This window comes from Crocodylus porosus, unplaced genomic scaffold, assembly GCF_001723895.1.
Source record: "Crocodylus porosus isolate Cpor-Errol unplaced genomic scaffold, CroPor_comp1, whole genome shotgun sequence".
In the NCBI taxonomy this organism is placed as follows: domain Eukaryota; kingdom Metazoa; phylum Chordata; order Crocodylia; family Crocodylidae; genus Crocodylus; species Crocodylus porosus.
The window spans coordinates 209,143-224,163 of NW_017728903.1; the positions used below are offsets into that span (position 1 = coordinate 209,143).

Below are 15,021 nucleotides of genomic sequence, written 5' to 3' on the forward strand. Positions count from 1 at the left end.
CTGCCTTACACTAGCATCATGCTCCCAGCTGCAGTTTAATTTTCTGTCACTTGTCTAATTATGGTAATTAGACATTAGTTATCATCAATTACACGTAAGCTCATCTCAAGCAGACTGTTGAAAAGCATGTATAAAATGCTTTTAAATTCTCCAGGGAAGAATTTGGTTGGCTGCCTCTGGTTAAGTCACAAGTGACTGGAGAGGAATTAAATATCATTACCATATCATAGATTATACTTCCAAGCTAGTGAGTTTCATTAAAATAAACTCTGTTAAGATGAGACCTATGAAGTGACTAATTTTTTTTAGTTTATTTTTTAACCTGTTGTACCAGAGATTTCAAACCCTTCCCCAGCCTTGGCTTACGTGTAGTAAGCTGAGATGTGAGAACACACTTAAGTCTCTTAAAAAAGATACCTAAACTTACCCAAAATGAGACCTCTGAGAATAAAACCATAAATCTACTAAGCAAAAAAAAAGTGAAGAGCTCATTGAGGCAGCTGTTAATATAGTCCAAGTATTTTCAATAATGTTATTGTTCAGCTAGGTCTCAACATTTGTGTTGATACTGGCAAACAATGTCATTAATTTGTACCATAAATCTTGCTGTTGAGAGAGAGATGAGATTTCTACTTAGGGGTTTTTTTGTTTTAAACATAGGTTTGCTACACCTGTCTATTCAGCTAGCAACAAGAATCCAAACCCCCTCAAGGCAATTCCAGTGTTAAGTATGTGAAAGGAGAAGAGTGGAAGCGCTAGAAGTTGGTAGTCAATATATCCTCCCAAATTATTTGCAAAATAGCAATGGACATATATAGCTCAATTAAAAATTTTTTTTGACTAAATTTAAACAATGAATACAATCAACAGTGCCCTAGTTGCCCTCCTAGGGAAGGATCAGGAGCTGGAGAGTTTTATTGGAGTTGTCCCAACTTTACTTGATTTCCTCATTGCTAGTAAGGAAATTACCTGTGGGTTTGCTAGGCTGTATCTCTACTAGGAGGACATGAGATATCCAAACTTAAAACTGGCACTGTTTAGAGATACTGTTTCAGCACTGGTCAAGGACTGAGGGTGTTGAGGGAGACGGCTGATGTGATTGTGGAGCTGCTGGCCATCACCTTTGAAAACTCAGAGGTCCTGGATGATTGGAAAAGAGCAAATAATGCCCATCTTTAGAAAAGGAAAGAAGGAGGATCCAGGGAACTACAAACCAGTCGGCCTCACCTCAGTCCCTAGAAAAATCATGGAGCAGGTCCTCAAGGAATCGATTTCTAAGCACTTGGAGGAGAAGGTGATTTAGGAACAGTCAGCATGGATTCACCAAGGCCTGAGCAACCCAATTGCTTTTGACAATGAGATGACTGGCTCTGTGGATGTGGGGAGAGCTGCAGACATGATAAAAGCCTTGCTAAAGTCAAAGTATGATACAGTCTCCCACAATGTTCTCACAGGCAAGCCATGGAAGTACAGCTGGATGAATGGACTGTAAGGTGGACTGTAAGGCGGAGACAGAACTGGCTAGATCGTCAGGCTTAAAGAGTGGTAATCAACAGCTCACCGTCTAGTTGGCAGCCAGTATCAAGTGGAGTGCCCCATGGGTCAGCCCTAGGGCTGGTTTTGTTCAAGGATCAGATGGAATGGCGTGCACCTTCAGCCAGTTCACAGATGACACCAAGCTGGGGAGAATAGTAGATACACTGGAAGGTAGGACTAGGGTTCAGAGAGACCTTGACAAATTGACAGATTGGACTAAAAGAAATTGGATGAGGTTCAGTGAGGACAAGTTCAAAGTCCTGCACTTAAAACAGAACAATCCCATGCACCAGTACAGGCTGGGTGCTGACTGGCTGGGCAGTAGCTCTGCAGAAAAGGACCTAAGGACCACAGTGGACTGCAAGCTAAATATAAGCTAGCAGCTTGCCCTTGTTGCCAAGGCTAATGGCATACTGGGCTGCAATGGTAGGTGTGTTCCCATCTATTCTTCACTGGTGAGGCCACATCTGGAGTACTGTGTTCAGTTTTGGGCCCCCTACTACAAAAAGGATGTGGACAAACTGGAGAGAGTCCAGCAGAGGGCAACAGAAGTGGTGAGGGGGCTGGGGTCATGACTTGCAAGAAGAGGCTGAGGGAAGTTGGCTTATTTAGTCTAAACATAAGAAGACAGAGGGGATTTAATAGCAGCTTCAGCTACCTGAAGGGGGGTTCGAAAGAGGATGGAGCTGGACTGTTCTCAGTGGTGGCAGATGACAGAACAAAGAACAATGGTTTCAAGCTGCAGTAAGGGAAGTTAAGTTAGATATTAGGAAAAACAATCATCTCACTAGGAGGGTAGTAAAACACTGGAGCAGATTACCCAGAGAGGTTGTGGAATCTCCATCCCTGGACATTTTTAAGACCCGGCTAAACAAAGCCTTGGCTAGGATGATCTAGTCAGGGATGATGCTGCTTTGAGCAGAGGGTTGGACTAGATGTCCTCCTGACTAGATGTCTCTTTCAACAATAATTTTGATATTATGACAGTTGAACTTGTACTAAACTAGTGCAAGTCCTCATCTAGAACCATAATCTTGAATTTTTGGGGGCTACTCTAGGAACAGATATTTAGTTTGATATTAGGAAAAAACATTCATGAAAAGGGTAGTAAAACACTGGAACAGGTTACCCAGAGAAGCTGTGGAAATGTCCATCCTTGGAGGTTTCTAAGACCTGGCTAGACAAAGCCTTGGCTGTGATGATCTAGTTGAGGCTGGTCCTGCTTTGAGCAGGGGGTTAGACTAGATGACCTCCTGTGGTCCCTTCCAACCCTAATTTTCTACAATCTGACTATAGCAAGGGTGGGCAATTATTTCAGCTGGAGGGCCACTTAATGAGTTTTGGTGAGCTGTTAAGGGCCGCAACAGTAGCCTCACCCCTTGACAGGTGCCCTACCCCCTGGTCACCAACTGGGGACTGAAAGTCCTGTCCCTAACCCTTGACCTTTACCACCAGAAGTCACCCCATTTAACCCTCCCCTCCACACACACATCATGCCCCCAGAACCCTCTTCAGGTGTTGCCGTCTGAACCAGAAAAACCCCAAATGATGCAGTAAATGTCAAACACCTACTATATTGTATTTTAATGTTATTACAAAAAATAACTCATAAAGTATAACTGCCAAGTTCTGCATGTGCACTGTTGGGAGCCCTACATGATAGAGGCAGACCAGCTTAGCTGTGTTCCTTGCCCTCCCATGCAGCACTGGCTGGAGCTGTGCGCTCCTGGACAGCAGCACCTGCATGGGGCACAAGCACCCAGAGGGCCCCCACCTGCTGCTGCTGCAGCCACTGCTGGGCAGTATGTGGAGGGGTCCCCACACCCACCACCCCACCCTCTCTCTCTCACACGCCCTGCCCACCTGAGCTCTGCACTCATGCCACCCACCCTGGGCGTGAGCTCTGCACTCCCACCAGCCCTAGCCCCATGCTCCCCACCACCGCCCAGCTGCAGCTCCCTCCACCCCTGTTCCCAGTGCAGCTCTCCCATACCCCCAGCCCCACTGCTTCCATACCTGCTGCCCAGAGCAAGCACTGCAGCAGTGAGACAAGGAGGAACTGCTTGATGCTGGGGAAAGCTGCATGCTGGCTGGGCCGGGCTCTTCCATGCATAAGGGTGGGAGTGAGTGGATAGGCTGGGTGGGGTATAATTAGTTGGTGGGTGTCCACATGTCAGATGAAATTGTCTGGTGGGCCAGATGTGGCCCACAGGCCATATTCTGCCCTTCTCTGAACCATAGTGTGTACTAGCCTACCAACTACTGCCAAGCTGTACATTCTGTCACTGTAGTAAAAAAAATCAATCCCCAAGAGCAGAACAAACTATTAGGGCTGTGCAAAGCTTTGGTCACTGATTTGATTCAGTGGTGATTTGGCCCAAGTCGGTGGCCGAATCCCCAAATCCGAATCAAATCGAGACCCATTAATCTCTCTGAATGGAATCGGAAGCCTCTGATTCAATGATTCAGACACAGACACAGCTTTATATGTTTCTTCTATATACCTCAAGGTACTGAGGTAGCTCATGAAAGCTACAATGCTGGGGCAGACAGAGCGTCCCACAGGAGGGCCTCTCAGCACACTTCCGTGTCCACCACAGAGTGCACAAAGGGCGTCTCCCCAATTCGACAACTGGCGCTTCCTGGGTCTGGGGGGGACCTGGGGTCCCCCCATGACCAATCGCCAAGCCAGAGCGGGGACATGGGGGTGGCTCCCCCCAAGCTCGGCGGTGAACCTGTAAGTGGACCAGAAGTACTTCCAGCTCATTTGTGGGTCCACCATTGAGCACACGGGGGGCCCCCCATGCTCCTGTGGGACACTCCATCCACCCCAGCATTGCAGCAGTCACAAACCATGCCTGGTACGTAGAGGTATATAGAAAAAACATATCACCAATTCTCCAAATCAGAATCAAATCTTCAGATTCAGATCTGGCCAAATCAAATCCAAACAGTGATCCGAATCAACAAATCAAATCACTGTCCCCAAAATCGGGCCAAATCTGAATCGAATACAGTCCGCTTTGCACACCCCTAGAAGCTATCCTTGTAAGAGTTCTGTCAGCATAACTGCATCTACACTCTGGGCTTCTGCTGACATGGCAATCCTAGTCAGGCATCACACCTTTTCAAGCTTCTGAACAACAGAGCTCTGGCAGCAGAAGTCTGTAATCTATGCCTGGCCTCAGACAAACAACAGATTCACTAAAGGAAAAAAAAAAAAAAGGAACATCAACAAAGGATGGAAAAATTAATTACCAAGCAAGTCAAAAGCTTCACAAGCAACATAGATACACCAGTTTTTCCACTCATAGTACTGTGTGGGTTGCCCAAGTCACAACTGCTTAGAATAGTACTAACAAAATATGCTTTTTGGTGATCAGTTGAACCAACATTCTATCAAATCAGTTTCTTCACCAGTGTTGCACCAATACCTAAAGGTGATCACTATAAACCAAATAAGAGCTGCAACACAATTTTTATCATTTCAGTTATTCTAATATGTACTAATGCTAGTCTTTTGGCAAAGACCAAGTATTTTAGCACACTAGAATACAAAATGAGCAATATTAATATTCTGAGTCAGAAGTGGGAGTGGCTGAATTTGTCTGGCAAGTGTACTGGATACCAAGTAGTTCACAACTAACGTTCAGTAGTATCGGAGGATAGGTAAATAAAAGTATAATACTTCCAGGGTTCCTACTTTATTATTTCTTGGCTCAAACCGGGAAGACAGTTGGGCTAATTTACTGTACACAAGATGCAAAATTTTTAAATCTATTACCAGAATAACAGGATATTACCTTATAATGAATGTTTTAAGTGAGACTTAAAATATATGCTTGCTTAACAGAAAGACTTGGGCATACACTATCCATCCATCATTTTTATGAAAGTTTTTATCAAATGCTGCTCTGGGGCTGTCAAACATATATGATATTGCACACTCCCGAGCAAGATACCCACTCATCAATAATTATACTAAGCCAAATAAAATCCCCATCATTTCTAATTAATCCTTAATTAAAATACATCATAACCTAAGGTGCTGAAACTTCACTCAATATGCTAATGTAATCATTACAATATTTTTACATACCATTCATTAAAAGATACACAGCTCTGTGATGAGAACTGTATGAGATCACTGGTGCCAAAATAAAAATATGCACTTTGTTTAGACTTGTTTTCCTCTCTCCCATTTCTCCTCCATCAGGAAACAGAGCAGAAAAGCTAGTGGAAAATACATCTTTTGGCCACAGAGCACACTCAGAACCTCAATTTTTCCTTGGATAGCCCACTTTGTACAAGTGGCATGGCATGGTACTGAAAAGTCAGGTCTTGTGACTCAAGACTATACCTACATTAGATACGTTTTTCTAGCGTCAGAATACTTGTGTCCCAAGATGACAAAGTGCCCCTAGTGTTGATAGGCAAAGCAGCACTTTTACCAGTACAGTAAACCAATCCCCCCCGCCACTTCCCCCAACCAAAAATACTGCACAGCCACATCAGGGATCACACCTCTTGACAGACACAGCTAGGACAACCCTGCTTAGCCCACCTGTGAAAAAGACAGTGACATCTACTTTGTAGGACCACTGAGACTTAGTGAATGTTTGCTCTGCACTTGCAAGATGCAGGGCACTATGATCAGCAATAATAGTTTGTCTTTACAGATAGCTTCTCTTAAATTTGCCGAGATCTGCTGAACTAGGCTTAAAGTGCAGTCCTGCCATGCAAAGCAACATTAACAAAAGTATTGCAGGGTTTCATCTCTCAATAAATCTACAAATATGCTTAGTTTTCCCAAGAGATAGTCTCTTTAAAAGAGCAGTTATGCAAAATTCAAGGCGGTGTCTGAAAGCCAGGCTGGAGTCTTCCTTCTTGCAAATCAACAGAAACAAGCTCAGCAAGCCAATACACACCCTTGGCTGAACACACGTATCTCCCTTTGTCTGTGGAGGGCTTGCACCAGGTGTTGGCAGACTGGAATGTGGAAAGCAATTCTGATGATGATATTTAAGTAAATTCCTCTTTAACCACTACTTTTAAAAACAGAAACAGGGAGTATTAGAGTAATTGGCTCTGGAGAGGAATTAGGCCTAGAGACCTTGTCTGTAATATGTTTGCATACACATGTATTCCAGGGCTCTTCGTCCATCATTAGGGTTTGTTTGTTTTTAATGCACATTCCATGTACTTACTGCAACTATATGCCGCCCTTTACTGCTACCAAAAGAAAAGCCTCAGCTGCATCATTCGACAAATAATCCTCTTTCAGCATCCTGAGGGCTCTCACATTCAAGCACAGCTAGCCATAAGTACATCAAATTCCCCAGCCAACAACCTTCAGCTGAGTAGACCACATCCACCCTGCCAACAGGCCTGCTACTGGGAATAGCAGAGATTGCCTCAGTTGGTCTCAAGTGTTATAATATAACAGAGCTTTCTTAGAATTCAAGACTGATGATCTCACATGCTCACCACAGAGGGCAAGAAGAAAAACTTGAATAGGCTTTTCTAGCATTCAAAGAAAGTATAAATGCTTCTGCCAGGTCTCAAAGAACAAGGTACCCCAGTAAGGATGTTCACCATGTACCTCAATGGAGTACGAAGCCACTAAACACCACAGAGAGTAGCACTGCCTTAAAACCCCATATACTTTTGAATTAGCTGTACCTTCAGTGAAGATGTATGAGGACTGCATTTATCCAGGATGCCCTTGAAAATAAAATACACAGTCTGGTATATTTTTCTTGGTGTAGCAATTGGTGTCACCTACAACATATATAGTAACTGATTTAAACCAAAAGTAACCAAAAAAATCTTATAATCCATAGTTTAAGTGGTATTTTGAAGTTGGCTAATTACATGCAAGAAGCAATTGGAAAATTAACATGCACCTTTAAGAAAAAAAAGAAAAAGTGTGGGCAGAAGGTCTCTGCACCTTTCAGTTGGCTGCTCAATGGCAAAGCACATGGTTTAGCCTGGCTGTTGTGAATGACACTAGCACACCAACAAAGGGAATGTGGGGGAGAGGTTTGGGGGAGGGGCAAACTTATTTTAAACCGATTCAGAGATAGAAAAGAAGCTTGTGTGCCTGTGTCACAAAGAAAGCCTAAAACCTTGTGCTACAGTATGTCCAGGCTTTTGTCTGCTTCAAGCTATAACATCTGCTCCCCATAATTTAAATAAGGAATAGACAGACCAGCAGACATTAGAAAATCTGAGACCAAAACAAATCCAGCGTAACCGAGGTACTGGAGTCTTTTCTGGCAAACATGCTTAAGTCAAAAGGAAGTTACATTTCCAACTTATAAAACAGAGTAAACCTAAATACACAACTACAGTTCACTTGGATTTCTTTCTTTTTAGCAGTCTTATGGTTAACATGGTCAACAGTTTGGCATTATGGAAAGAGTGACTTAAAGAGAATTAAGGTATTTTTTCAGTACAGGTTCAATACTAAAGGCATCAGGATATTAAACAGACTATAACAAAAAATAAATCCTCTACAATTAAGTTGCTTCTGTAATTACCCAACCTCTAAAAAAAGCATCCAAGTTCAAAAGGCTCAAAAGTTCACCTAACAAAGCACAAGAAAACATCCAGACATCTCTGCCTGCAAGTTTAGACACGATTAGCAGATATACTGGGTGGCCAAAAATCACAAGTCCACCGACTCCTACCAGGCCTGCTTCCTCAAAAAGTCACATAAACTACCTGTCAAGACAATTTCCTGCAACTCATGCCTCCTCTGTTCCAGTGTTTCTGGAACTTCTCTTAGAGCCATTTTTCTGTCGATGGGCTAGAGCTTTTTCCACTGTTGAGCTCTTAGTTCTTCCAAAGTTTTGGCATCATTCCCTTTAAAAAAATGATACATGGGCAACACCTCTAAAGGCATCTTGGCTGTGCACTTGGGGCATCTGTGCAGCAGCTCACACTGTAATTAATGCTTTATTTGTCTCATGTTTTCTTTCCAAACCAAAATCTTCCTAGTGAGTAGCAATATTTTCTTCAAGTCAGGGCACTTTCTATTTTATCCAAAACAAACTAAATATAACCTACACAAGAAAGACAACTCAGGAAACAGGCCTTGTAAGGCTTCAATTTGTAGAGCTTCCACAACAAAAAAAGGCCTAGCTGAATAGCACCTGACCTGGGAGCCAGCCATATCTCATACTAGCTTTCCAAAAAAACATTAAAAATTCCAACACACCTGTTTTTTCCTTGATCTCACACAGCACGCTGAAAAGAGCAGGTTTCATTCTGTGGCAATTCAAGGCATGTTTTCTGCAAGGGAGAGAAAGAAAGGATGAGTGCCAACTGGAACAGAAGAGAGCTAAGAATGCCAAGGTTTAGAAATAACCAGCTCTACATATTATTAAGATTAGCATAAATTTAGAAGTTCTGGCAATAAACTCAATCAAGATGCACAACCAAAGTAATTTATAGCCTCAACATACACTGTTTATTGTTCATGGAAGCACAATAGAAGTTAAGCTCTGCTGAAAACGTATTTTACTGATGGGACAAAGGTCTGCCTTCAAAATTAAATATTGTTCCACTTCCTCTAAACAATATAGTCCATCTAAAACAAGGAGCATCAGCATTTTTATTTTATACAGATCTGAATTTGTTTCCAATGTTCAGAGCAGAGGTCCCATTAATTAATCAAAACCCAAAGTATCCATCTATCTGTCTTCTGATGGATAGGAGTTTGCCTTTCCCCTAAAAAGGCACTAGAAGGTGGTTTAAAATTCTGTTATCTCTTAGGACCATAAGTGATCCATGTCCTGTCAGACCCTCCCTAGCATCAACCCTCCTGGCTTTGGGATGTCAGAGGACACAAGCCAAACTGTTCCATTTAATAACTCCCGATGTAGCAGGGAATTGCTCAGGTGTCCATACAGAAAGGATGAAGGGTACAGACATAGTTTCATAGTTTCTAGGGTCGGAAGGGACCTGAGCAGATCATCTAGTCCGACCCCCTGCTATGGCAGGAAAGAGTACTGGAGTCAAATGACCCTAGCAAGATGTTCATCTAACCTCCTCTTAAACACCCCCAGGGTAGGAGCCTGCACCACTTCTCTTGGAAGTTGGTTCCAGACCCTAGCCGCCCTGACCATGAAGTAGTGCCTCCTGATATCTAACCTAAACCTACCCTCTGCCAGCTTGTGACCGTTACTCCTGGTCACTCCTGGCACATCTCCTAAGGTGGGGGTGTACTTAATGGGATCAGCAATCTGATAAGCAATACCTCAGACCTAGCAAGTGAACCCAGTGCCAGGACCTCTCTCTCACATTTTGTTATATTCCAAATCATGAGTTTTCAGTATGGACTGTGTCCCCTATATCCTCAGTAAGAATCCACAGCACACACTAACTGCTGCTTTGAAGCTGCTAGGGTGTTTACTGTCGTCAGTGTATTCACAACATTTGCACATTGTGGGATATCTGTCCCCCTCCCTTGAAGCCATGTCACAAAAAAGGGTTACAGACAAGAACTGACAGCGCTGTAGCTAGAGATGCACCCCCAGCTCCAAAGTCTGTTTATGCTTCCCAGCAACCTCAAAACCATTTTGCTTTGACAGAAGCCATATGGCACTTTTTAACAGGTATAAACTCACTGTTAGTTTCTGCATATCTAACAAGAGGCAAAGGGAAGGGAAAAAAACTCTACACTTGTTTGCAAACAGAATGCACTGCTTACACAAGGGCTGTCCAACGTACGGGTGTCCAAGGACCATTTGTCCCTTCTGGTGCAGTCCATGGGGCTGTACCAGTGGGGTCATGGGCCCCTGGCCTGCACGCCATATGGATGACCCCCTGCTGCACCATGCAGACCTGGCCTCACCTGAAGCCCCCCAAACTGTGCTGAGACTCTCTGCCCCCTGGAGTAGGCAGAGAATGCAGAAACTGGGGGGGAAGGAGACACAGAGCCTAGAGACTCCAGCTGCTGTTATAGCCACAGTGATAGGGGGACTGATAACTGGGCAGGAGCCTGGGGGCTGCAACTTAGCTCCTCTTAAGCTGCATGCAGCCCAAGGGCCACCCGTTCACTTACACAATTGACCACCCTTGCAAAGAAGCCCAAGATATTACCCCAACAATTATTTCTTATTTGTATTGCAGGAATATCCAGTGTCAAGCCTTGTATAGATGAGGATGTAGTTCCTGGCTCAAACAGCTTATAACTAACACAAAACAAAGATAAATAAGGGGGAAAAATGATAAGGTGGAGAGAGGTACCATCCTATGATTTATACATTTTTTTTCAATAGGAAAAATACTTGTTCTCTTTTTAAAGAGAACGGAAACAATGGTTTATATACAAAGCCATCCTGAACCCTTTATAAACAAACTATGCTTTACAGAACACTGCTAATAGTTTAAGGGAAGCAGAGTCAACTTGGGGAAAAAGCAGCTCTCAAAGTTTTTTTGTTCCAGTAACCACTACATTAATTGTAACCAAGGGATGAGACAAGCAAATTGTAGTGTCTCGTTCTCCCCCACTTACCCGCAAATCCTCTCCAACATTTGATAAAACCTTCATACAGCTTCTCCTACATATCAGGTCTCTCACTTTGTGCTGATCTTTTACAATACAAGGAACAAAAACATTTAACAAAGACGAAAACAAGAGTGTAAAACTATAAAATTGGTCAAAAACTGAGTGGCAAGACTATAAGCTACTTTTTATAACCTGAAATTCACTACGTCTCAAGTTAACAGTCTCTATACTACCTCAACAACAGCCTTAGCATTCAGCACAAGTTAAATAATGTTAATGTGATTTACTGCATTTGTGAGCAATGTCACAACAATTCTGTGTACATGAGGGGAATGTTATCAGGTTTCACACTTCCAAACAGTGAACAAATATAAATACAAAAAACACTCTATAACCTTCTCTGCCATTCTACTGAGGGGGGGCTAGCAGAGAAACCACAAGAAGAACATATATATAAACAGCCTCCTGAGATGCCAGCAAAAACTGTTTCCATCATCCTAAAACAAGTTAATTCTTTTGCCCTAGTTGAATTTCTACCTCTACTTCCCATCATCAGAAAGTCTTTCCCCATTACTGCTTCCAGTTTTTTCTGAGGTTAAGACATACATTTTGATTTCAGTCTCTTTCAGAGGTCTTGATAATAAAGAAGGCCAAGTTTCTTGCAGACTCTGCTACCTTCATTTTTGTTTGGCAGACATCTGCTGTGGGATCTTCGCACACAGTTGGATACTTGAACTACATGAAAATACCTTATACCGGTCTGCTACAATGCAGAAGTGGCAGTGGCATTACATACAGCATATACTTCACCAACAAAATAATTCAATTGCTGCTATGCCTCTGGCTATAATTCAGATGAAGCTATCACAGTTGCTAAATAAACTATGTGAGCAGTTTCACAATGTGTCAGAAAAATCTCAGGAGGCTCTGGAGAACAGGATGCTAAAAAAAGCTAAAGAAATTGTCATTTCTTTGTGGCAGGTTGGAACCCACACTGACTCCCTTCCCCTCACCTTTCAAAATTTTTTTTTTTTAAATTACCACTTAAAGAATATTCACAGCCAGAGGAAATACCTTTTCAGATTTTTTTAAAACATTTAACATGTTGGCCTCTTGTATAGCATTAGCACAGCTATGGGCAACAGCTCTAAAGAGCACTCAATTGCTTACAAGCCTTCTCCAGTCATGTTTACAACAGGCAACTGCAAACCTCCCATAAACATTATAAACAGAGTACAAGAGTTAAATAGAATTATCACAAGTTGAAGGCCACTGAACAAGTTGATTCACTGCATACAAACAAGAGAGGCCTACTACACATTTAACAAATATCTAAGCAGATCAAGATATGCCCACAGAAAATGAGCCTGAGAACAAAGGCAGCTGAGAAGACAGCCAAGCGGAGTCTATTGTCCTTGCCTGATGACAAGCAAGGAACTCCTAGGCCTTGGAACTCTGCTTGCTTCAAACTAGAACCAAAACCACCGACTTGCACACAAAACAATAAGTCAGATGTCTTACCAGGTGTATAAAGCTACCCTGAAATCATGCTGTAGTTAATAAGCCACTGATTCTTGTGTAAAAGAATAAAGTTGGCAATGTAGTCTAATAACAATGTTACTTTAATTTTTGGCAGGCTTATTTCCATTAATAAAACTTCAGGTCCACATATTTTTAGTTCACAGTCTAAAATTTACACTGTAGAAACTGAAAGAGGCCTGGAAGTCCAGGGGCCCCAGTAAAGCTTGCAAATTGTAACATGGTACAGTTTAATTACAGGCCTTTTTTCAGAAACAAGATAAATCCCTAGCAAGTAAATGAACTGGAGCTAAACAAATAAGTTCCTATGCAGAAAGGCAGGAGTCTTGGAACACCTCGCCTATATCCCTGAGGCATCTTGCTGTTACTTACACTGGACTAAGGAGCTTTTCTTTGCTTTTTTAATGGCATTATAGACCTATTTACCCTAGGTTTCCATTTCCTAACTACTCTATGACGATGAACTCATTATTGTCAAGGCAAGAACCCCTATTGTACATGTATGATCACTTAAAATGCAAAGAAACTTTCACGTTTCCAGGTCTTCAAAAAGTCACTGTACTCAGAGACCTTTTGAATAACATGTTGTTGCCAAAAACCCTGAACTAGCTCAAGCAATAACCTGCACAAAATGCACTAGGCAGCTCTGAGTTGTGTTGTCATAATTCAATTCTTTCTTACAAGCCAAGGAAACGTCCTGCTATCCTGAAAATGATTTTAAAAGAAGAAAACAGAACTGCAGTGTCTTGTATCATAGGCAAAGATTTTTTGTGATTTTTTTTTAAACAAACTGTATGCTTGGAAGAGCATACATTCTGCACAGCAGCTATGGACTGTTTTGACTGAGGTCTAGTAACAGAAGAGAAAGGAAAGCATTGTAGGGAAGCCTGATCCCATCATCTGTTAAGGGAAATCAAAGGGATATAGCTAAAATTTATCTTAATGAAAGCTGTTTTAGAGAGGTGGAACACACCTTCATTTAACCATCCTCTCCCCAAGTCAAACTAATCTAAAATAGTAATCAAAATGAATATAGATCAAATGCAGCACAGTACAATGTTTTCTTTCCATATATACAGTCTACAGAACTTTACCATGAATTTCCTCTTAGGGTCTGCTCCAACAAATATTCTCTTATTCCATCACAACATTGACAGAAACATGGCTACAGTTTTGCTTATATTCCAGTCATCTAGTCAACAAGCTTAGGAGTTTATTTTTAGTAATTCTGTATTTTTACTTGAGTTGCTTACACTAACTGTGCTCAGGGGACAGCACAGCAAGACTTCAAATATAGACAAGAACCAGCCTCATTCAGCATCGCTTTAGAGGACGATGATAAGCAGCTAGAGAGGTTCTGGGACACTGAAGAACACCTCATTTGGGGGGTTTTAGAGTGGACAATCAGACAGGCTCCTGACTGAACTCACAGATCACTGACTGTATGAGGATTCAGTTAGCTAATTTCTAGCTAGCTCTGATTTACAATCCTCCCTTTTCCAAACTGCCTGCTTGTGTTTACCTATTTGCTATAACGGGTACATGCCAAGTGAGCAAAGCATGCAATACACAGAGCCAATCAGGGACACAGATATCTCTAGGGCAAAGAGAAGCAGCTAGAAAATGCTGAATGATGCCAATATTTTTACAATCAGGTTATGTTACTCCCTGCAACGACTTACATCCTAGGGAGGACTATAAGAGGCTACAACATACACCGTCTTTCCTGGGCATAGCATAAGCAGCTCTTTAAAGGTGAGTAGGGGACACTTAACTCTTGAAGTGAAGGATTGATAGTGCAGCATCCTTTAGGCCTAGTAAAGGCAGACATGTGAAAACTGCTCAAACCTGAATTGCAGTATTCTAGACATTCAGGTCAACTCATCTCCTCAAGCACTTCAATCTTGTCCCACAAACACAAGGCTGTGCAGCCCCCTGGGCCCAGTTCTACAGTAGTTGTGCAATATTAAAACTCAGCGGCTGTGGTGAAGCTCAGCCTCCAGCAGTGGAGGGAGGGAGAGCGTAACTCGGCACAGTTAACCAGCAGACAACTTTTATATGCCAGCCTAAGGCACCCGTGCGGCCATGGCCCCAAACCCAAGCACTAAGCAACCTCCTGCTCTGTCACGAATGGCGCAAAGGGGTGCAAGGCTCGCCTTCCAAGGGGAAGCCGCGAGCACTCCTTCGTGGCACGACAGGCCCACACTGCTCACCTGCCACTAGCTCCGGTCCTTCCCAGCCACCAGGCCAGGGGCAGCAGCTCCCAGCGCGTGAGGGCACAACAGGGGACCCCCCCTGCACCAAAGTCCTGTCGGGTCCCTCCGGCCAAACCCCGCGGGCCTGGAGGGGAGTGCCCGTGCCCAGTTGGCAGCGGCTTCCCGGTCCGTCCCGTCCCCGCCCGAAGCGAGCCCCGCGCCGCGGCCGCGCCC

At 43.1% G+C, this 15,021-nt stretch overlaps 1 protein-coding gene across 2 annotated transcripts in view; it reads right to left on the reverse strand.

The window, feature by feature from the left end:
* The window catches only part of PBX4 (PBX homeobox 4), a 61,943-nt gene that overhangs the window by 15,696 nt on the left and 31,226 nt on the right, over positions 1 to 15,021 (reverse strand). The window contains exons 1-2 of one of the 2 annotated variants that reach the window (XM_019556702.1): positions 14,368 to 14,438; positions 8,759 to 8,832 (exon numbers count right to left, since the gene is read on the reverse strand). In XM_019556702.1, coding sequence (XP_019412247.1) covers positions 8,759 to 8,832; positions 14,368 to 14,423 — 130 coding nt within the window. In that variant the 5' untranslated portion in view covers positions 14,424 to 14,438. Of the gene's footprint in view, positions 1 to 8,758; positions 8,833 to 14,367; positions 14,439 to 15,021 lie in introns of those variants that run through there. The other variant, XM_019556703.1, reaches the window with a different exon arrangement.